At 35.0% G+C, this 23,966-nt stretch overlaps 1 protein-coding gene across 1 annotated transcript in view; it reads right to left on the minus strand.

Moving 5' to 3' along the window:
* Positions 1–23,966, minus strand: part of LOC134851192 (hydrocephalus-inducing protein-like) — a gene marked incomplete in the record, with an annotated part of 215,673 nt that overhangs the window by 175,259 nt on the left and 16,448 nt on the right. Inside the window, 13 exon segments of the mRNA XM_063867161.1 lie at positions 5,761–5,970; positions 6,624–6,725; positions 7,140–7,394; positions 7,670–7,963; positions 8,440–8,571; positions 13,921–14,094; positions 14,536–14,686; positions 15,079–15,191; positions 15,818–16,061; positions 16,273–16,376; positions 16,580–16,732; positions 18,828–18,944; positions 22,439–22,592. Coding sequence (XP_063723231.1) covers positions 5,761–5,970; positions 6,624–6,725; positions 7,140–7,394; positions 7,670–7,963; positions 8,440–8,571; positions 13,921–14,094; positions 14,536–14,686; positions 15,079–15,191; positions 15,818–16,061; positions 16,273–16,376; positions 16,580–16,732; positions 18,828–18,944; positions 22,439–22,592 — 2,203 coding nt within the window.

Raw genomic sequence — 23,966 nt, forward strand, 5'->3', positions numbered from 1 at the left:
ACGAAAACTAAGTTCTAATTTTAGAAACATAGACAATATAGAAAATAAATTGACACGTTTTCAACTATATCAAGAAACAGAACTTGCATGTAAATACAGGAATCCACTTCACAGAACACAATACTCTGAAATATTAGTTGAATACGAAAAAGGATTCGACATGACCACTGGAAAAGTAAAAATCGACCCATATGCCACAGGTCATCCTCCAAACGAAGGAACATCCTATATACCAGTTAATTTTGAAAAAAGCAACGGACAACCTGGTGGACATCTAAAACCCCATGACACCAGAAGCACACGCTTACAAGAATTATCACTAATGAATACTACATATTTCGGTAATATCCACTATGATATTCATTTAGATATGAAACTAGATTATACAATTAGCCGAATTTTTCAAGAAATGTCACTCTCCGAATTAGAAACACTACACCAACTATGCGAATTAGAACGAACACAAATATTACAATCACTTGCACTAGCAGTATTAAAAATACCCTATGCAGGATACTTATTATCTGGAAATAGATCAAATTTTTTAGACTATGAAGGAAACATCTTATGGTTTTATACTTGTACTAAAAAAGTATCACCACTATACGTTTTTGAAGATAAACGATGCTATAAAAGAATCCCTATCTTTTATAAGAATAAAGTACATTTCGTTGACACACTTTCACGAAGAACCTATTTCTGGGATACCGCAGTCCCATGTGGATCAGAAAATAGCCACAACGTAGTACAACTAAACCCTGATGAAAATAAATATTATCTTCTCACTCCATATCCCACATTAATGCAATCACTCAAAAAATTTTCACCAGAAAGCATTCGCGCTATTGCTCGAAACCCAAATATAGACTTACAATCAATAGGAATCTATTCAAAATCAGATATTCAACATCACATTAGAACACAACAATTCCAAGAATTATTAACTCAAATGGACACTATACAAAGACAATCAATAGACCAAAATTTACGCAAACTTGCAGAAACCGCAGGATTTGCCGATATCTACACGCAAGACTATAGCGGATATTTTAAAGACATTAAAGATTATATATATCTAAACGGTGAAAAATACCGTCCCCAAGATATATCACCGATTAACATTTTTAGCTTTGTTACACTCAAAAATGAGATCCTCGATTTTCTAGGATGGCCCTACTACATCTTAGAAAAATTGACTATTTTATACGCAATGTTTAACTTTATTGGATTTCTTTTCTCACTTTTAAAAGGAATCTACAACACATGTGCTATACACACACAAGTAAACAGACAAGCAAGCGTAGCACGCATACTCTTTGCAGGATTTTTTGGAATCTTTTCTACATCTATAAACAAAATTCTTTTAGACGCACAAATAAAAGAATATAACACAAAAATAGCAACACGACAAAATACATACGACGAAGAACATAACAATGTAGACATAACGCCAACGGCACCACAATTACCACCCCTACCAAATAACCATCCACTATCCCTAGTCCCACGAAATTTTCGAAATTTAGCCATCACACATAATCCAAATTTTCGACTCACCACATCACAAAGTCCCATCCAACATATAATGACACACCAGTCACAAGATGATAATACTTATGAACAAATTATTGAACAACCCCATACCACCGCTTTTCAGTCTCAAAATAATCATTTTTTTAGCCCACGATGAGCCGCCAACTTGGATCACTACACCGATCAAATTCCCACCCAACCAATCTTACCTCTCCAATCCCAATAATACCACTTTTTGCTTTTCCGCCACCCGATTTTCCATCTAGTAATGTAACATCAGGCATGAATTCCGACACTAATTCACACATCTCAGTTTTATATTCCATCTCACAACTCAATAACCCGAATATTGAAACCCCCGATGAATTTGCCGACTCAGAACCATCCCCATCCAATAATTTTCATAACTCTTCTAATTTTTCTCAACCCCCTTTTCAACCCATATTATCAAATAACCCTGACCCAATCACTTCCACACCCTCTTATGCTTCCCAAGTTACCCCAACCTACTCCTCATACCATTCTGACCAATCATCTCATTCTCCAGACACCCCCCGAATCTCCCCAGAGCTAGATAATTTTATTACCCTCCAACAACAACCCTACCACCTTAATACCCCAACCATAAACCAAATCTCCTCCACTATAAATTCATCCAATCCCCCTACCCCTACACCCTCTTCAAATTATACTGAATCATTAGCACCATCATCCACATCAACTGAATCTTCACTCAACACTAATAGAGCTTACCGCACTTTTAAAAGAAAGTTCCCCAACCATCCTTTCCCAGCAAAACCAGGAACAGCCCGTGAATACATCAACCACCCCAAGCATACTAACACAAAAGAATTTTTAGCCATCACCTTACCCTCATTCCCACAATACACCTTAAACACCCCCCACGACACTAACGAAACACGCAACTTTGTAGATGAATACGTTTTAATGCCCACTCTCTCTTGGACCTCATATTATCATTTTACTAACCCTCTTTGCTTACCTTTATCTAACACTCACATCGATATAGAGCGAAATACGGACATGCTATATCGACTCACTACACCACTAACCGCTAGACAATTTACTTACGTTGGATATAAAAAATCACTAAAAACACACACTGCACCTAGAGCTAACGAATATACACTCGAATACTATGATCACAACATCATCAGAGCTAACCAAGATCAATTCTTAGACGACGATCGCTTCGCTAATCCACAAATTACCGAGAAATTTTTCATCAAGACACCATATATATTTACACTAAACATCTTCGACCGAAAGTTTGATCACATTATTTCAGAAGCACTAACAGACACACAAGCATACGAAAGTTTTAAAGAACGCTTCCAAATATTTTCACTAACCTTTCATTTCCTTGCACCACACGAAAGAGATTTACACTGCTCACACGATATTATGTTGCGCACTAAACAAACCCACACATATAGTTATTATCGCTTCATCCAAAATCACTTTGACCTACACACACCCTCTAGACAACCACACCATCGCTTTCAATTCATTAATTCCAAATACACTTCACCATTTTTCCTAAATTTCACATATTGCATTAAAGATACTAACCTTCATGGTATTCTTCGCAATTATGATCCCATAACCCAAATGTACATCTTCTGTCCCATCACCAAGACCTTCAACGCCGAAGAATCCCGACCCTTCCTTATCCCGCACGAGTTTGTACAACCCATAGAAATCCCAATTTTAGAATTCATCCACAACACTAAATTCAATCACAAATTATATAATCTAATCCAAAACACACCTTATGAGTTTGCAGTTGGCACTGAAGAACTAACCACTATTAAGGCACTTCAATTGCTTTGGCCACTGCTTCAGACTAAAAATATCATCCGCATCTTAGCTAAACTACTAACAAATTCCGATCTCATCCACGACATCTTCCCCCACGGTTTTTTCCCCGACGACTAACAGGTAAGTATGAATTAAATGAATATTACTAACTAATTAAAATATTAAAAACTCACCATTCTTTATCCATGTTTTCTTTAGATTTTTAGTCTTCATCCGACGATCACCTACAAAAACCACAAAAAACAAATAAAGATCGCAAATTTCATCAAACAGATTTCAACAATTCTATTAATCTCTTACACTTATAAATTTATAAATTTAATAACAATGCAGTAAATTCATTTCTAAAATTTTCCCCACAAGCAGTAAATCTAATTATGATGAAAATTTGTAACTTAAAATTCCCCCATAACTAGCAGTAAATTTCCAAATTCTATGCAGTAAATTAATAAAATGCAAATGCAGTACTAACCTTTTGATATTCTCATTTATTCGCACAGAAATTCTATCCACACTCGCACAGCTCGCCCACGAAGAATTGTTTAAAATAATGAATTTCAGTTTCAAGTTTTCACACTCAACAACTCTAACATATAATAACATGTTTCAAACTTTCCTTTAACCCGGTTGGAAAGGAATTATATACTAAACAAAACTAACCAACGCAGCTTACTAAATACCACAAATCATAGAATAACAGCATGACTAAGAAAAGGAAACCAACGGTACCCAAACCGGATTAACCCAGTTTGAAACTGGATAATTTATTCTTTTGAAGACTATTATAAAGTCTAAGAAAGAAATAATAAAACACAAAAAAGTCGAAAGACAAACCCATACCACGAACAATTTGCTTTTTGGAAAAAGGACATAACCAACAAGACATAAGAAAAACCACAACAAACCCAACATAAAACGTTGTCACATAACAGGACCCCTCACAAAAACCGCATGAAATCATACTCCCACTCCTGGCCTAACCCACCAGGAAGGACTTCCTGAGCATGCTCTATAGCCGGCCTAACCCACCGCGCTACATCCACGCTTTGTGACCACACCTCTATTTTTAATAAGAGCTACTCAAGTGTGAGTAACTCTTCAAAATAACCGAACTAAAACAAAAAGCTTTTGTGAAAACAACTAACTAAAATCATAATTAAAAAATATTAAACTAATAAATGTTTTATAAAATGTAAATTACATTATGCAATACATAGATCAGAATACAACACCAAGGACGAACATCTAAAGACAAAACGACCCCACTACACTCGAGAGAGAATGACCAACCACAATCGATATGCCACTCACAATCACAACTCAAAGGATTTAGAGTACGACTTGACTTCGCAGAAAAGGACTTCATTGAACTAGACCAATGACCACCTCGATGTTCAAGTATACGTACAGATCCGAGTAACCAGGCATCCCCTCCACGCACAATCTCCACGCCACTCCCAAACTAGATCAGACACAAAAGAAGTTCTCCACGCAGAACAGAAAAACCTGAAATAGCCAACCATTCTGAAATCAGATTTGAGTTTGTTGCAAAGACTTAGTCGTTGTCACTAGAAGACACAACGTCTTATGTCTCTAACTCCAGCTTCCTGGAACTTCTTTAACAAAGAGGAAACGGAAGAAAATGATGTTCGCCAAAAACCAACGTCCATCATCCATCCTTCAAATTGCAGAAGAACTATTCTAAAAAACTCTGTAAAACCCGGATGGGTGGAACCTGATCTAAACTACATTTTATGATTGGATAAATTAGATATTTTACCAATGTTAAGTATTTAATATTAACCAATCATGATCCATCTAACTAACAACCCACTTATTTGTAAGTGCTGAAGTTACTTGTAATTTCAGCACCAGAGAGATTTGAATTTAACTTAGAAATTAGTTGGACTCTCCCGAGCACTTCAGCAGCCGCAATAAACCAGTATACCCTAGATCTATTGAGCCTAGCAGAGACTAGTTAAACAACCTGAGACTAGATAGTATAAGAGTAAGATTAGGATCGGTATTAGACTAAGAAGTTGCACGAATCTATCCGGCCGAAAATAAGATAGCGTGACGAGCAGACGGTGTACCCTATCCGAAATTACTCTATGAGTTAACCACATCGGTCATAACTCAGTATGGATAAATTATCGTATTGATTACAGATAAACCTAAACTGCACACGAAGCGTATAATTTGGTCAAAACTTGGCCCACACAAATTTTCTCTAAATAGCGTGTTTTCAGTGTTCTAGGAGAGCTCGCAAAAATTTTGAAATACTTAAAAAACCCCACTCTATCCCCCGTTAAAATTCTCATTCTTCTCATGTTTAATGGTTATTTTTAGTGAATTTGAAAATAAACATTTGCTAGAACAACTTACTACAAGTCCAAGGTCGATATCTGTCTTGTCAATGTTGTAGTGCATACTAGAAGCCTCGCCACTTAGCTGCAGCTCATAACAGGGACCCCCTCTGACGTCACAGAGGGCAATGACCTCTGATTTGACCCCCACGTGACCAAAGAAGGTAAAGCTAATGGTCTCGCTCTCTCCAGGGGCCAAGTGACCGAAAAGGGGATGAATGTCGTATAGCTAAACACAATTTGAAATATGCAAAATCGCGGACGCAATGCAAAAATATTTTTGCCAATCTTCGGTGGAAAAAAAAAGATTGCTAATGGCTTATAGTCCTTCACTTTATTAAGTCACACATCAGGTTTATCGACAGTTATTTGAAATTGAGCATTTAATTTTGTTCAATTGGAAGATGGCTAATCTCGTGCCGTTTTCGGAGAATGAAACCAGCAGAGATTCTTCCAGCACAGTAAACTTCATAATGCGATCGATTACGGTCAACTATTCAAAACAGAATATCCCATCTTTTTGCCATTGAAATGCGGAATAAATGTTCTTACTTAACTGAGCTTAATTTACCTCAACTACCACTTGGTAAAGATCCTGAGCTTGACTGAGCCTAAATTACCGGAACTATAAATAAACGTCAAAATGCCAATTAAACACGAAATATATTCAGACTAAAAAAAGGAGTAGGAAGGTATAATGTTTTTAATCACAAATTTCAGCAATTCTAACATTTTAAAAACTAACTTAATAATTTTAACATTTTAAAAATGTACCAGGTTTCTCTTTGAACAAATTGTAATAATATATGTAGCTCGTACCTTAAGGGGTATCATAGTAATTGCCTTATAAGCAAATAACACAAAACGTGTTTTTTTTCTTACGTCAGTGAGTTCGATTGGCGGCTTTTCTGAAGAATTTTTCACAGCTATGTTTTCATCAACTTCTTCAGATTCTTTCAACTCTTGTGGCTTCTCAGGCAGATCCTAAAACACACCAATGTCTTTTTAATTTTTGTGGTTTCACAAACTAAAACTGTCTGTTACAGCAAAAATTAACCATTTTCATTGAAATTTAGAAAAAAAGAGAAGATAACAATCTCTTGGCTATAATGATGCCAAGCTATTATGATTAATCAGCTTTAAAAAAAATTTCGAATTGAAAACTAATTATGTCACTGAAGCTTTCATGATACACTGAAATTTGTACCAATCGTCATAAATTAACACTCAAAATTATTAAAAACAATTTTTTTAAAATTCAAACTCAGAAACCAGACTTGCGCAAATACAAAACAATAAAATGTTAGACATAAAAAGAAAACTGAAAAGGAAATTAGTGGCCTGAAGTAGTTATTTAATTAGTTATTATTTTTGTATTTCTCTGGTTAGTCCTTCAACCTGTTTTTCATTATCTTCATCTTCATCCAACAAAAACTCTTCGTCTAAATCCACTCTAGCCAGTAACGACTGGAAGTTTTGAGTCTCTTGGATATCTGTCAAGTTAATATCGGCCGACTGGTCTTCGGCTACGTTATCTTCAATGTTTTCAATATGATTTATATTGCCGTCGTTCTCATCTTCGTTGACGTTTTCATTCAGATTTGGTTCAATTTCAAACTCGTGAACAGAAGTTATTTCCATATCCTGCTCGGCCTGTTTTTAAATTAGAAAACACTCAAGGATAATTATAAACAAAACTTCTGAAAAAATGGCTCTTATCCAAGTGTTCGAAAAAGTGGCGCTAAATTGGATCAAACGCAAAAAGTTCTCTGGGTAATGAAAAATTAGTATAGTTTGTTTTTCTAAAAATAACAATGCAAAATTTTTATCCATTTCTTTCTATAACCATCCTAAACCATTGGATATCCGACTAGAATCATTTTAAAAAATATTTAACATCTTGCAAAAAAAATATGACATTCACGCACCTGCGCCTGAGTTTCGATTTCTTGTTCTTTTGCAACTTCCGCCTCCTCGTTGCGTTCACTCAAATTTTCCTCGGGTTCCTGGTCAGCCTCCAAACTTTCGACAACCACCAATGCATTTTTGGCAGCTTCGTCTAGTTTGAAACTCCACTTGTAGTCTACATGCAGAGGTCCGCTATTGGCGATTTTGACCTTTCTTGTGACCTCTGTTTCATTCACGACACAGCCGAAGTGAACTATTTTGGTCTCGAAGTCGACATTGGGAAAGTAGACAACACTAGACAGCGCGATCAAGTCCTGAAGTTCAAAGAACCGAAAATAAAGATTAATTGCAAAAATCTAAATTAGAGAGGGATGAAAAAACATTATGGAAGGAAGCAGTTGCGAATTTAGGTGAGGGGAAATGGACCCCAGTATCGGAAAAAATAGATTTTCGACTCTCTGACCACCTAAAGTACCAATTCACGAAATTCAAGTTTAGCTGACCGACCCTAAATTGTGTCAAAAGGCGCCTCTGGGACCAATATATCACTACCCTTGAGTTGGAGCGCGCGCCATTTTTTCGGTCAAAACTTTGCAAAAAAAAAGACTAAAAACGGCATTTGGGCCTGTTTTTGTTTTAAGTTGCCAGCGGCGCAAAAAAAATTCTATAATACGATATTTATGGTATCTTGGGAGAGCTCTTCGAGTATACCCTAGACCCGCGCCTAGGAGTAAGAGCGAGCCAAAATAGCTAAGTGAGAGTATCCCAAAAAATCTTTGAAAATAATGACCTTGTTTGGATGCTGTGAGTAGGTGACCTGAATGTTCTCAGTCAGATATCTCGTGTGGGCACTGTCTGGCACATAGTTGGGATCAAACACCACCGTCACGTGACACTCCTCATCGACTTCCATGTTGAACGCCTGACAATAAAGCATCAAAAGAAACCCAACTTAGTCATATTCATTTCATTTTGCTAATGACTTTTTACTTTAATTAGTTGGATCACAATTTCCTTTTTCTGACTTATTTTACGTCGCAAAAAAACAAATAAATGGAAAAAGCACATTCAGACATAAATGAAAATTGCTCAGTTGCTCTTTCATACAATCAGAGCTGTTGGTATATTGATTGCTATTGTTTTATGATTTTACGCAAAAAAACTCGACGTCAATTCCATCAGAAGCTTTTGAGGATCTAGACAGTTAACTTTACCGATATAATTCAAAATTTTAATAAAATGGAGAATAAATTTTTTAATTGCTATAACAAATTTTACAAGACCACTAGTATCAGATTGCACCCCTGAAAAATCCGCTATACTTAAAAGTATCTGAAATATTTTATGGTTAATTTTCCCTCGCGTAATTCCAAGTGCTAAATAAAAACTTTCTGATCATTTTCATACCAATTAGTTTGCCTCAATTCAATATGGAATGATTTCTGAGCCAGGTTGATTCGCCGCTTGTGCTACACGCTAAAATTGAATTGAAACAAAGCGCACATTGATTATCCCAAATTGGCCAAACTTAGCATTTTCAAACCCCCATAACTTTGTGAAAAATTTGTATAAATAAAAAACCGTATAAATAAAATATCTTCTTGGGTTTGAGCTCAGGGAAACCTCATCCTTCAGCAAGTATAAAAAACATTCTGTCAAAAAAATGTTGGGTCAGAAATCGAAAATTGTTTGGAAAAAAAACAAGCCCAGCCGAGCGCAAATATTCCGCCATTTTTTCAAAATTCACGACCAAAATCAATCAAATGGATATAAATCCATGTAAAAAATTCTTTCAATCGACGAATATTTTAAGCAAATTTGAAGATACAGGCAATTTTCAGCAGATGCGTCAAACTTTTCGCATTTTTTAAATATGTTTTTCTGACTTTTGAGAAAAGATGGAGCAATTGAGCTCGTTGCTGTTTTTTACTAAACTAACTTCGGCTTTGTAATTGGTCACCTTTTAATGGAGTTTTTAGAGCCATCTGGAAATTATTAATACTCTGAGCAGCTGAAACTAAAAAAAAACTCACTGCGATAATTTTTTTGTAAAGTTAAGGTGCTTTGAAAATTGCCAAAATGGGATAATTGATGCACGATATTATTTATTCCATTATCAATCTAAATCGTCTCATGAATCGTTCCAAATTGACTTGGAGCAAGCTATTTGGACTCGAACTACTTTGGTAGACGTTAAACTCATTTATAATTTTTTGAAGTTTCATGAAACTATAAAATTTCAAGAGTGAATTTTAACCAAAACTGCACTAAAAAGTTTCAAGGGCAGTCTAAATTTTCAGAAACTTGCCCTGCTACGAGCTGTCAATCGAGTATGATTGAGGGGAAGTAATCCAAGTCCTAAATATATAATTATCAAAGCTTTAGAGCCAACATATGATAGTGGAATTATTCCGATTTGTAAAATTGAAAATTCGTCGAGAAGTAGGTTCACAAACACTGCGACAGCAGGCAATACGCTATGATCAGGGGACACCTAAATTAAACTTCTTTCAGTAGAGATGTCAAACGAATTTGAAACCTTACGTACGCGATGAGAGACAAATTTCGGCGCTCGGCATCTAACATTGTCTCGAAATTGCTCTTAAATAACAGGGAGTATTTCGAACTTTTGGCTGTCTATGGAGCGGATGCCATGGCTGTTCTCGCAAAAACACTGGAAAAAGGGAGTCCTGAAAAGAGCTAGTAATCATTGAAAGCATGTCGACAATTTGAAAGTGAAATGCTCGAGGAAGTATCGTCAACTCCATCAGCCAATTCTTGCAGTTTCGATCAGAAAAGTTGCGTATCATTTAATACAACGACGTTGGTTAGAATCCATGAGTTTCGGCTCCACCTTAGAAGCGCAACACAGAAGCGACGATAAAATGAGTACTGGAATTATCAAAAACTTTTAGAGACTTATTAAGTTTCGGCTCACTGAAGTAGCTCAAGTGAATTTCGGAAGATCAGATAGAAGAGAAAAAAAGATTGGCTTTGACCGGTATGATTCGAAATAAAAACGTTCTGATAAGTTTCATACCAACTAGTTTGCCTCAATTCAATTTGGAATGATTTCTGAGCCAGGTTGATTCGCCGCTTATGCTACACGCTAAAATTGAATTGAAACAAAGCGCGCATTGATTATCCCAAATTGGCCGAACTTAGCATTTTCAAACCCTCATAACTTTGTGAAAAATTTGTATAAATAAAAAAACGTATAAACAAAATATCTTCTTGGAATTGAGCTCAGGGAAACCTCATCCTTCAGCAAGTATAAAAAACATTCTGTCAAAAAAATGTTAGGTCAGAAATCGAAAATTGTTTGGAAAAAAAACAAGCCCAGCCGAGCGCAAATATTCCGCCATTTTTTCAAAATTCACGACCAAAATCAATCAAATGGATATAAATCCATGCAAAAAATTCTTTCAATCGACGAATATCTTAAGAAAATTTGAAGATACAGGCAATTTTCAGCAGGTGCGTCAAAATTTTTGCATTTTTTAAATATGTTTTTCTGACTTTTGAGAAAAGATGGAGCAATTGAGCTCGCTGCGGTTTTTTACTAGACTAAATTCGGCTTTGTAATTGGTCACCTTTTAATGGAGTTTTTAGAGCCATCTGGAAATTATTAATACTCTGAGCAGCTGAAACTAAAAAAAAACTCACTGCGATAATTTTTTTGTAAAGTTAAGGTGCTTTGAAAATTGCCAAAATGGGATAATTGATGCACGATATTATTTATTCCACTATCAATCTAAATCCTCTCATGAATCGTTCCAAACTGACTTGGAGCAAGCTATTTGGACTCGAACTACTTTGGTAGACGTTAAACTCATTTATAATTTTTTGAAGTTTCATGAAACTATAAAATTTCAAGAGTGAATTTTAACCAAAACTGCACTAAAAAGTTTCAAGGGCAGTCTAAATTTTCAGAAACTTGCCCTGCTACGAGCTGTCAATCGAGTATGATTGAGGGGAAGTAATCCAAGTCCTAAATATATAATTATCAAAGCTTTAGAGCCAACATATGATAGTGGAATTATTCCGATTTGTAAAATTGAAAATTCGTCGAGAAGTAGGTTCACAAACACTGCGACAGCAGGCAATACGCTATGATCAGGGGACACCTAAATTAAACTTCTTTCAGTAGAGATGTCAAACGAATTTGAAACCTTAAGTACGCGATGAGAGACAAATTTCGGCGCTCGGCAACTAACATTGTCTCGAAATTGCTGTAAAATAACAGGGAGTATTTCGACCTGAAAAGAGTTAGTAATCATTGAAAGCATGTCGACAATTTGAAAGTGAAATGCTCGAGGAAGTATCGTCAACTCCATCAGCCAATTCTTGTAGTTTCGATCAGAAAAGTTGCGTATCATTTAATACAACGACGTTGGTTAGAATCCATGAGTTTCGGCTCCGCCTTAGAAGCGCATCACAGAAGCGACGATAAAATGAGTACTGGAATTATCAAAAACTTTTAGAGACTTATTAAGTTTCGGCTCACTGAAGTAGCTCCCATGAATTGCGGAAGATCAGATGGAAGAGAAAAAAAGATTGACTTTGACCGGTATGATTCTAGGTGCTGAGTCCAACTATGACTGAAATTATTGAGAACTCCTATATCGATCGATTGTACTTTCAGTTTCAGAGGTGGATTTTATGGGGGAATTCTCAAAAGTAGATTGTTCAAATGGGCAAAATTTTTTGAAAAAGATTGGAGCTGACATTTATCTAGGTTGCACGGTAGCAATTTTGTTGTACACAAGTTGAAAAGTGGTGAGATCCCATTGGGGATATGGAAAAACCGTAAGTTGTCGTTTTCATAACAATTTGGAATAATTAGCTAATACAAATGGTTCGCTGATCGTTAGTCAAATCTAGAGCGCGAATCAGAAAATCAGGGGCTCAAGATACGAACTTCAACAAAACTCCCAACAAAATTAGGCATCAGTTGCTGTTCAACAAGCTCAATAGGAATAGCCGCTGTGAAGAAAAACAAAAATTGTTGATATTGTGCCAAACCGACCTTTTTTATAATAGGTTTTTCAAGGAATTTAGGAATAATAGGAATTTTTTTTGTAAGAGATAACGCAAATTCGAAAATCTCAGTCAAAGTAAGCGGTGTCACTTTGACTGAGATTTTCGAATTTGCGTTATCTATTATAAAAAAAAAATCCTATTATTCCTAAATTCCTTGAAAAACCTATTATAAAAAAGGTCGGTTTGGCACAATATCAACAATTTTTTGTTTTTCTTCACAGCGGCTATTGCTTTTGAGCTTGTTGAACAGCAACTGATGCCTAATTTTGTTGGGAGTTTTGTTGAAGTTCAACCCTATTGAGGCATTTGGTTTCGAGTGATTGGAGGAGTCGGTAGTTATAAGCCAAATTTTCTGCAGTGAGTAGGGTCGGGGCAAAAAACTTAATTGCTTCCCTCCCTTGAAGAGACCACCCTTTTTTGCCTTGGATAACAGAAATAGAAATAACCTGCTTTCATTGAGAGTAGCTCTGGATCAGTGTAATGATAACTCGTGTCCGATAAAGATTTGATTCGTAATTGTTTAAATTGTTTGGCCGATGATTTGGTGTTATAATTAATGGGGGGATACGAACAAGACTCCGGGTTTATGGCGATGATTGTTTCGAATGCCCTTTAAGTCGATAAAAAGTCAAAATGGCTAGGTCAAGTCACAATTAGTTTGAATAAAAACCACTGAAGCATAAATACTCTATTACTTTCTTCAAAAATCTGAACAATGATCAATCGGAATATAGGAATAATCTAATTGAGAAAAGAGAAAACAGGAGTCATCAAAGCTAGCCTTAAAAAACAGAAACTGAAAACACGCCATTTAAAAATTTTGTTTTGATAAACTTTTTTTAATAAACTTTTTTTGAATGGCTTATTTCAAATAGACTTCGCATGTAAAGCAAATTTTCAGACACCGTTTTAGGAGTCGCTCCTTTATTCAAAATTATATACGACCTTTTATCCACGAGGGAAAGGACTAACATACGAGCTGTACAGCTCATAACGACGAACCGGTTTTTTTTCAGGACTGAGTAATGTTGCCTCACGCTCAAGCAACAATCACGGATCATGGTGGGCCTCGAACATCCAACCTTTCGATTGAGAGTCGGAGACATAACCACATCACCACCAGTCTTCACATACAATCAGAAATTTGGTCTTTATTTACACTTCTTTGGTGTTGTAATTAATTTCTTCTGATTGATTTTTTTTGTAACTCGACATAAATGTATCTTACCATGAATGTTGTGAGTGTCTGGTTGTTATCTGCTATGAAGTAGAATGCCTGCTGCTGCTGACCGTCAGAGGTCAAAGACGATGAGAGGATGTTGAAGTTAGCAGTGACTGGAAGGGACGAGGTGTTCACAAACGACAGCTGCTGATATTGAAGATCCAAAATATCCGATGGACTCTAAACGCCACAAGCAATCCAGTGCGACCAAAAACTGCAACCAAAAGATGTCTGAAAAGGCCATAATTCCCTCCAATCCTTGGAATAAAAAAATATACGGATGGCTGGAATGACAAAAAACTATAACACTACGCTCGCTAGCTAGCTTGTGTAAATATAGAAAGAACGGAAAAATAAGCAAATAAAAACAGCATAAGATTACGAAATTGAATTTCAATTTTCTACCACTTTCTCGGGTTAGAAGCGATCGAATTTTTTAAATCAAACCTGGCCTGTGATTTCGTTGAGACCTAACACTGAAATGTCGATAGCAAGAGCTTTGAAAAAATAGTCCCATAAACCGGGATATTATGAGGTGAAAATGAGGTGAGGTGAAAAAACTGAGAATGTCCATAAATTTGCCAACTTTGGGGTCTATTTTAGTAAGTAAAATCTAAATACCTTTTGAATCTCGAAGTGTAACTTCATGGCGGAGAAATTGACAACTGGATTGATGAATGAGCACTTGATTTTGGACTTGAGGACTGTCTCTTTGCCAGCCAGTTTACCTATGATTGAGGTGGCAATCAGCTCCTCGCACACAACACGCTCTCTGCAAAAGTGAACTTTACATAGCTTAAGATTTGCTTCATCTCTAGAACGATCTAGGATTAACACTCATCGCCCCATTATATACGTTAGTGACATATTTCATCCTTCACCCATTTCGCCCCTAATATGTCACTCACAAAATCCCGTAACGAATGTGAGGAAAAAAGTGTGAGGGGAGAAAAATGCCACATTCACCACAGATTACTTCAAAAATATCGCGATAAAATCGTTTTTTAAACGAAAGTTTCAAAATCGAAGCTTTCAAAAGCTTAACTAAACCAATTTGAAGCTCATGACGTAAAATTTAAAAAAAAATTGAAAATTTCTTTCATTTTTCTTCAGATCTTTTAAACAGAAAATATTTAGAATCACTCAAGATTCGAGGAAACGCACGTCTGTGAGAATGCGATCACTTTGATAGTCTCGGATTTGTTGGGTTCTAATGCTAATCGGTTAGGCACAACCCTGAAGCACGAATTGTCATCCGAGTCTTTTGAAGATCCTCCCTAAAAGAAACAAAAGTCTCTTGTTACTCTTAATTAAAATATTAAGGTTTTAAATTAGGTTTTTAAGATTGAAATTTGAGGGATTCCAACTGTTTTAATGTTTCTATAGCTTGATTTGTCAAAATCACTGATTTAAGATGAAATGCGTTTGAAAATGTTCCTAAAATGTGAATTCATGCTATAACCATAAATGGACCTAACTAAACAGTCTTCTTTGAGAACCAAATTGGTTTTTCATTTAATATTCACATTTGAACCTGAAGTAACTTCAATTTTAATGATTGCCAAATGGAGATGAAAGTGATCAAAAATAGAACTCCATTTCAAAGTGCATAAAAGATTATGCTCTGATGAAGTGAATGTGTTCATGACGACGATGATTAAGCATAACTTTTAAACCTTTCTGAAGAAGTGAATATGTTGATGACGATGACGATGAAGCATAACTTTTAAACCTTTCTGAAGAACTGAATATGTCGCTGACGATGACGAAGCATAATTTTTAAACCTTTCTGTAGAAGTGAATATGTTGATGACGATGACGATGAAGCATAACTTTTAAGCCTTTCCGAAGAAGTGAATATGTCGATGACGATGACGACGATGATTAAGCATAACTTTTATACCTTGGTAGATGCCGTCTTCTTCCCAGATGACCCCTCCACCATAAAGTGCACCCGCTGCAGTCTCCTTCCCTGATTAGTCACCACCACATCCCTGCATGACTCATGCTGGCTGAACTGGGGTCCAAAGTCCAGACAAGGTTCCATAGGAGGATCAGTTACTATTGTGGGGCCAAAACCAGTGGCTGTCAGAACAACTGTTTGAGTTGCCGATTCCTCAAAGCCGACTAGTAAATTGTCCGAAAACCTACATGAACAAAGTCAAATCTGAACCCTTTTGACAAACAACAGTTTTAGCAGAATAGTTTAATTAGCAGGACAACTCTTTACAGCCGGTTATATTGTCGAAAAAATCTCAAAGTTCAAAAAATTGAGTTAAAAATTGTAAGAGAATCAATTTTAGCCATTCAAAAAACTAACTTTGGATGTATAACTCAAAACATAGACCGTGAACTTACTGGAAAATGTCGTTTGGTTTGGCATAAACAGCAACTGAAGTAGTTTCTCCAGGTTCAATCACACCACTGACAGGATCCGTTGAGAAGACACTGTCGGGTCGTCTCTGAAAAAAAACTTCGTCTAGTGTGTTTTACTTACTTCTTATTATAAAGTTAAAAATAAAAAACTCAATTGAGCCTCAAACATTGACCGTTTTTAAAAATGAGGCAAGGATGAAACTTTCAAGTTTCAAATTTTATCCAATTCAATCCGTACTTCGAAGATAAAATTTTGATAAGACTTTTATTAAGTTAAGTAGTAACTCACCATTCGACACTTGAACTTGGCCGAGATGAGTGAATCATTCTTGAGGGAGATGCTCTTCATGTGTCTCTCCAGTACCCTCACTTTTCCCCACTCCAGACTAGTGGGCTCGACCAGAGTCACTGCACCCTCGCCCTCACACTGCACTATGAACTGCTGCAAACGACACATCGGTGGTGGCATATAAATCAGACGAAAATACGTAATCTATACAATATTTAATTGGCATTTCACTTGACACGTTTAAAAAGTCCTTATGTTAATATGTTTAATAAAATGACAAAATTTTGCAGTGTTTCATATGTTTTTATTGAATTCAACAATTTAAATTCCCAAGTTCATCTATTATTTTAATTATAAATCTGTTGAAGCGTGAATGCTTTAACTCTTCATTTTTTCCCTTATGTCGCAATGCATACATTTAGCGTTTCGTTTCAGTGTTTGTTTGACACAATTAACATTCTCAATCCTATGGTGGCGTGGAGTACAATAAGGGGTTGCAAATCTGGCCTCCAGATATAACTGCTAAAAATTTTTCGAGATGTAGCGTTTTTGAAGATTTTTTTTTTTGAAAAAATTTAGATTTAAAAAAAAACGTACAAAACTTTGAAGTCTCAACCCTATAGCTGAGTGCTCTCACGGTACTTTATGGGGTTCCATTTCTGCCCTTCATATACGAGTGCTAAAAATATTTTAATTTTCGAGTTATGCCGTTTTTTTTTTATAGTTTAACAACTTTTTTTTTCCATAAGGATCTAAATTTGAAAAACTAACAGAACATGAAATTCTCAAATTTATGGTAAACACTTTCAAAAATACACTCAGGGGTTGTAAATAGGGCCTCAAATAATGACCGATCAAAATTTTTTTAAAATGAGATTTGGCGGATTTTATGTTATTTAAATTTTTTACAAAAAAAAACACAGATAAAAGACCATTTTTAACCATGTTTTGTGGTGCTGTCAAGGAACTCCTAAAGGTTACAAGTTTGGCTGCTCACTGAAATTCTCAATTTAAATGTCTGAGATTATAACATTTCAGTTATGTTTTTAAATTTTTAGTAAGTTAAAAAACTTTTATCAATTTATCAATAAAAATTTAATTATTGTAAAATCTTTTGAACTTTATTAAAAGCATAAAAGAAGCATAAGTATGCTGTCGGTTCTTAGGGTCTTTCTCAGTTTAAAGTTTTACAAATTTTGTAAAACTCGGTAGTTTTGGAGATATGGCAATTTGGGTGATAAAATAAACATTTCAGGAAGCTCTTTTCACGTTCAACATTCTATTTGAAGCACTATAGGTGCGAGTCACGCGTTAGCTGCTATATAATAGTTATGTAACAATTGTGTAGCAGTTTCGAAAGTCATACAAATTTCATACAAATGACGTAATTTTTCGGCTGGTTTTCATCATCTGCGCATTATCGGTTAGTTTATACTGCAGTTTGTTTGTTTGTTTGTTTATCCTTCCGAAATGCAGACCAGAATTTATCAAAAAGAGCATTGCCTACCAAGGAGCTGTTATTTGGAACTCACTGCCTGTTCCCTTAACAGATATTATTGATTTTACGCTGTTTAAACGAACCCTGAAAACTGTTTTATTCTGTGAGGCTTTGTGAGCCTTCTACCACTCTTGTGTTCAAGAAAGAGTGGTAAAGTCAATCATCATCATCATCATCAAAAAATCATTATATTCGTTGTCATGTGATGAAAAGGATAGTTCTCGTACACAAAATCAGATATCACAAATAAACGTTGAGTCTTATGTTGAAAAAGTTTCAGACGTGTTTCCAGCGGCTTTCAAAAACGTTTCAAAAGCTTTCTGGGTGCAGAAAAGGTATGAACCCAGGTGTCTCCTTCCAAAATTGAAAAAAAAACTCCACGGACAAATATAGAAATTTTTTTTTAGAAAAATGCCAAATAACTGTGGTTGTAAACTGTTCGATAAAGTGCAAAGAAAACATTAACACAAAGTGAAGGATACCAAGCACGTCAATAAGGCATATCTGGTTTTAATTACCATTTAGACTTTTGACAACACTCTCATGAGAATCATCCATACCATTGATAGCTCAAATAACGATCCATTTCTGCCTAAATTATGTTTAAACTACTTTCAAAAAAAGTTAGGGTCAAATTGATTAAGAGACAACAACAGCAAGCAAAAACACTCGGAAACTTGTTGAGATTAAACACTGAGTCTCAAACAATTCAGATATGGTTTTCAGCTGATGTGTCATTTGGAGACTTACGAGTGTGATGTTTGGGGATCCGAAGACGGAAAACATGACAGGCAGACTGTGTTGTCCCTTCTCACACATCTGCAACACCATCTCCAAGTCCACACTACTGTTGCCCTCGATCACGCCCTACAACACACGAAACCTTTTCACACCTACACGGATTGATGCGACGTAATCTCAATGGGCGAAAATTTAGTTTTACCAGCCAATCAGAATTTAGTTTCTAAAAAATGCAGAAGAGAAGTAAGAAATTCAAACAGAATTTCGAACAGTAATAATGTTCGTGATTGCTTGAACATGTTCTGTAACGAGTAGCCCACATTCTTGTTAAACTTGAACGAAATTATTCTAGGCTGTTTTTCTCGCAATTGAGAATCTTTTCAGAAGTTCATGAACACTTTTTCATCTATCTGTTAGCAATGTTCATACTATCATCGAAAAAAAACAGTAGATTTTTTGTTCGAACATCAAACTCTTATTGACTTAAATTTCACTGATTTTTTATGCCTCAATTTCACTGATTTTTCAGCACAGAAAGAAATATCAAGAAACATATCGGTTAAAATGCATTCTCTTGACATCAGTTGTGCCTGATTCAGTATATCCTATCTCAAACTAGTGTCATTCAATTTGTATACATCACTTCAAGGGTGAACATTTTGACGTCAAAAAACAGCGAAGTCAAACAAATCAGAAACAAAACTGTTAAAAATAAATCTGAAAAAACGTCAAGTTGATTTCTTATCGTGAAAAACTATTCAGATTAAAAGTTCAAGCTGATTAATGTGCTTATTTATTATGCAATTAGCAAAAATAGAAAAAAAGCCTGACTCGGAAGCCAAACAAAACATGACGCAAGACAAATCTTAGATATTTTAATCATTTTAAGCATTGATTTGCATTGACTAAAAAATTGCAATTTTTTGATTCAACCGATCAAAGAAGATAATACTTTCTTCACATTTATGTCGTTTTATCTGCTTTTACTTTTAACACACAAGATGAAATGATGACACATCGTTCATGAAATTAATAAAAGTATCCTACACGAAGAAAAAAGAGCATCTCTTGAAGAGAAAATCTAGAGTATTTAAAATCTGGTGACAAAAACCTACCCTACGCCATTATTCTTTCCAAACACTTCGTTTGACTGGAAGAAATAATAATTGATAAAAAGAAGAAAACTTTTATTGTAACTGCGCTCAATTCAAAATTGAAAAAAAACTAAGAAAAAAAGTCAGAGATAAGCCAATTGAATTCAATCTGGAAACAGCATAAATCACAGAATTCATCAATTTTAACGTATAAATGTTTTTCAACAAAATCGTTTCATTCACGGCTTGAACGGGTTGAAATTAGCATCTTTTTCGTGATACGCGGTAAATAATATGCAGACGGCAATAATCTGCTAGACAATGTCATTTTTCCATGTTTTTTTTATTGGTTTTAGTCATATAAACTTGTATTTCCGGGCAAAAAAAAATATGTTTTTTTAGTGACTCGAACTTAGGCCGAACCGTTCTGCTTATTTTTAGACTTTGTTCTAAACCACTCGGGCAAGGGTCTTAGTCATTAATGTAGGTTACTCGGTTTATGCTGCGTGGCAACACCTATTACATCCAAATTTCTGAATTATATTATATAAAGTATCTAGAAAACTAAAGCAAAAACAAATTCATTTAACAATCACTAGGGGGGGCATTTGAATTTTATATCTTATACGATACGAAAAATACTGAAAGCGATAGAAAAGCTGCAAAATGAGACCGTAGAAACGAATCTGATTTTCAAAAAAGATGTAAAAACATGCTTTACAAAAAATAATGAAACTATAAAAAAAACCTACAGAAAAAAACTAAGAAAAGAAACTGGAATTCTATCAGACGAGAAAATGCAAACAATTTTAAATCATTTTTCCAGTTCTTCTGAAAATTGGTAGAGAAAAATATTAGCTAGAATGTTAGGAAAATTATATTCATTAAAAAACTAGATTATATAGCACAAAGACAACAGTTCTAGATAGAGCAGTAGGAAAATTGAAAAAATCCAGGAACAGTTTTGATATTCAAAACTCATAAGTCAAAAAGATATCTGAGAACTTCATTTGAAACAATCAACCCAGACGGAGGAATCATTTGGGGAAAAATAAAAAATCAGATCTTTTTCGCAAAGTTTTATTTGATTCTCAAAAAATGGATAAAAATTACTCAAAAAGCGTAGAGAAAAGAAACAATCCGGAAAATACCAAGATTAAAAATTTTAAAAAAATTGAAATTTTTTGCAACTCAAATGGCAGCACCATTAGATGAACACATACATATTATTTTCAAATATAGTTTTGTATAATTACTCAACATGAAAAGTCCACGCTGTGGCAACCAGGCCAACCAAAAACAAGCACATAAGGCAAGTTGTGGACGAAATGAAAAAAGAGCAAAAACTTTGGATGCAAGTTTGAAAAATGCAAAAACAAGGCAAAATATTGGGTTAAAACAATTCATTCAAACAACGTAGACAAAACAAACAAGACTGCTCGTATAAGGGCGAAGCCCTAAATGTTCCGACTGCCTTTTAAGGTTTATGGAGCAGTAATAATATTTAAAAATAAAATAAAATAAAACGAAAAGTTTTTTTTCTAAAATTTGAAAATTTTTCTATGAAAATCATCCCCCCACACGCCATATAAAAAACAAAAGGATAAATTTCGCTTCTTGTAACAAATCAATTATGGCAAAAAAGCTTCTTTCAACCAATTTGGAACAATTTCTAAGAAGGATTAAATCTCCGGTTACGCGTTAATAGCGCGACATATATCGCGCGTTAATTGTCCCAATTTAGCCAAAATGGCAATCTTTAAACCCCCATAACTCTACAAAAAATAATCACAGGTGAAATATCTTTTCAAATTCTTTCAAGCAATAAGCTTCTTTTAACCAATTTGGAACGATTTCTAAGACGGATTAAATCTCCGGTTACGCGTTAATTGCGCGACATATATCGCACGTTATTTGTCCCAAATTGCCCAAAATGGCAATCTTTAAACCCCCGAAAAAGTCAAATATTAAGAAGTCTGGTTAAGAAAAGCTGGTTAAAAAGTAGAAATTTGTCTGAAGAAAAAAACCACCCGAGCACAAATATTCCATTGCCTTCGTTACGAAAAATAAAACTTAATTCGCAGCTCCATTAGATGAAAACATCCAAATGACTTTCAAATGTATTTTAAAAGCTTTTGCAAAAAATAATAAGAATAAAGAATGACTGAAAAATCCATGCTGTGTTAAACAAGCTGACAAAAAAGCACCCAACGCAAGTAAATTTGTAAAAATCTAAGGTCCTGCCAGATTTCAAGCACTTTTGATTGTTTTTTTTACAGCATGGAAGTAACCTCTGTGTTAAATATGCAAAAATAGACGATCAAATTGAATTGAGTTTAAATCAAGCAATCAAATGATTCGGTGATTTTGGTAAACAAATCTTTTACAGAAAAAACATCCATGTAATATTTTAATATTCTGGATTCTTTTTTGATTACATCCTCAAAAATCTGTGAAAAAGCTCTCATGCAGCGACGAAATTTTTATTCGAATTATTTAATGAAGGTAAACGAGCAAAGTACTAACCCACGACTTGGGCGCGTCGTACATGATTGTATGCTTGGATGCCCTGTCTTGAGGCACCAGTTCGTATCTGGCGGGAATGGCGGAAGGGTTGGAGAGAGTGACTGTCTGCTGATAGGGATACCTCAGGAAGCACCTTCCCATGTCCACAAAAGCACTGCAACAAACAGAAATCTCGTTAAGCCGAATTCAGAATAGCACAAAAATGAGCGAAAATGATAGAAATTAGCTACTTATTCTGCAGGCGCGCATTAGCAACTTTTTTGCTGGCAAGATTTTACCATTCTGTAACTCGAGATAAGCTTAGATACGCCCCTGCTCATTGGAAAAACGTTACGTAGCGCGCGCAAATTAGGTTGCAAAAACATTATTGGTTCCCTAATTCAATATTTTCGAATTTTCTATCCATCCGTGAAACTGTTTTGTACGTTCATCGAAAAAATCAAAGGGAAGCCACTCAACTTACGCCATCAAAACTTAATTAAATTTGGATCTTGCATCTAAAAATATATTATCGAAATAGAAAATAGATTATCGATATCTTTTCCTGTAGATAAAAGATTATCATAATAATTTTAAATCATCTTGTTCTTAAAAAAGATTATCACAGCAGCTTATCGGCAAATGAAAGCTTATCGGCAAATGAAAATTATGATGATTCCATGCAAATTATTCAGTGGTTGAGCAAAAGTAGGTTCGTCTGACTTCTGATAGTCATCGCAAAGGAAATTAAGATGCTACAAAACGTCTTAAACGGATATACGTCAATCGTTTCCGTATCTTCTCTGATAGACACAAATTTGCTAGACCCAAATATCACACTAGAATAACTTCAAATAAATTTCGAAACATGAAAATAGACTATTTCAGATATCAAACAATTTTTTACAGTCTTGCATGCGTTAGTTTTTAAAACCGTTTCACAACTAAGCGTCAACCAGTAATTTGATTTAATTTTCGCTTTGTTAGTACTTTTGTAACAATTATTTTAAAAGGCCAAAAACGAAACTTTTTTCTCTTCTGAAGATAGTTTTAAGCTTTTCAAATTATGGTAATCAACGTTCATTTAAGAAAAAAAAACTGTTTTCTATTTTTTCGATTGTTTGATCAGTTTTCCAACAAAATCTTAATAATTGGCCTCAGCGCAAAAGGAGCAATCACGGCTTCTCCCTGATATACTAGCAATCCTAATAAAAATAAGATCCAGTGAAAAAATTCATAAAATTAAAGTGTTCATCATTGTTCTGAATATTTGAAAAAATTGAACATTTTTACAAATCAAGGGAGTGAACAAAATTAAAAAATTTATTTAAAATTGAAAAAAGCACAGTGGTCATAATCAAAGAAGCTGTATAAAAAAGTTCCCTGTTAAGAGCTGAACATCTCGTACCTTGATCCTTTCGGTAAAGCGACGAATATAACTTTTACACAAAGAGGCGAAGCAGAGCTTCGCACCACTTGCGATACAACACAAACATACAAAACATAAGTCGAAAAAACTTTCAAATGTTGAAAAAAAACTAGGTGAACC

The sequence above is a fragment of the Symsagittifera roscoffensis genome, chromosome 7 (assembly GCF_963678635.1).
Source record: "Symsagittifera roscoffensis chromosome 7, txSymRosc1.1, whole genome shotgun sequence".
Classification (NCBI taxonomy): domain Eukaryota; kingdom Metazoa; phylum Xenacoelomorpha; order Acoela; family Convolutidae; genus Symsagittifera; species Symsagittifera roscoffensis.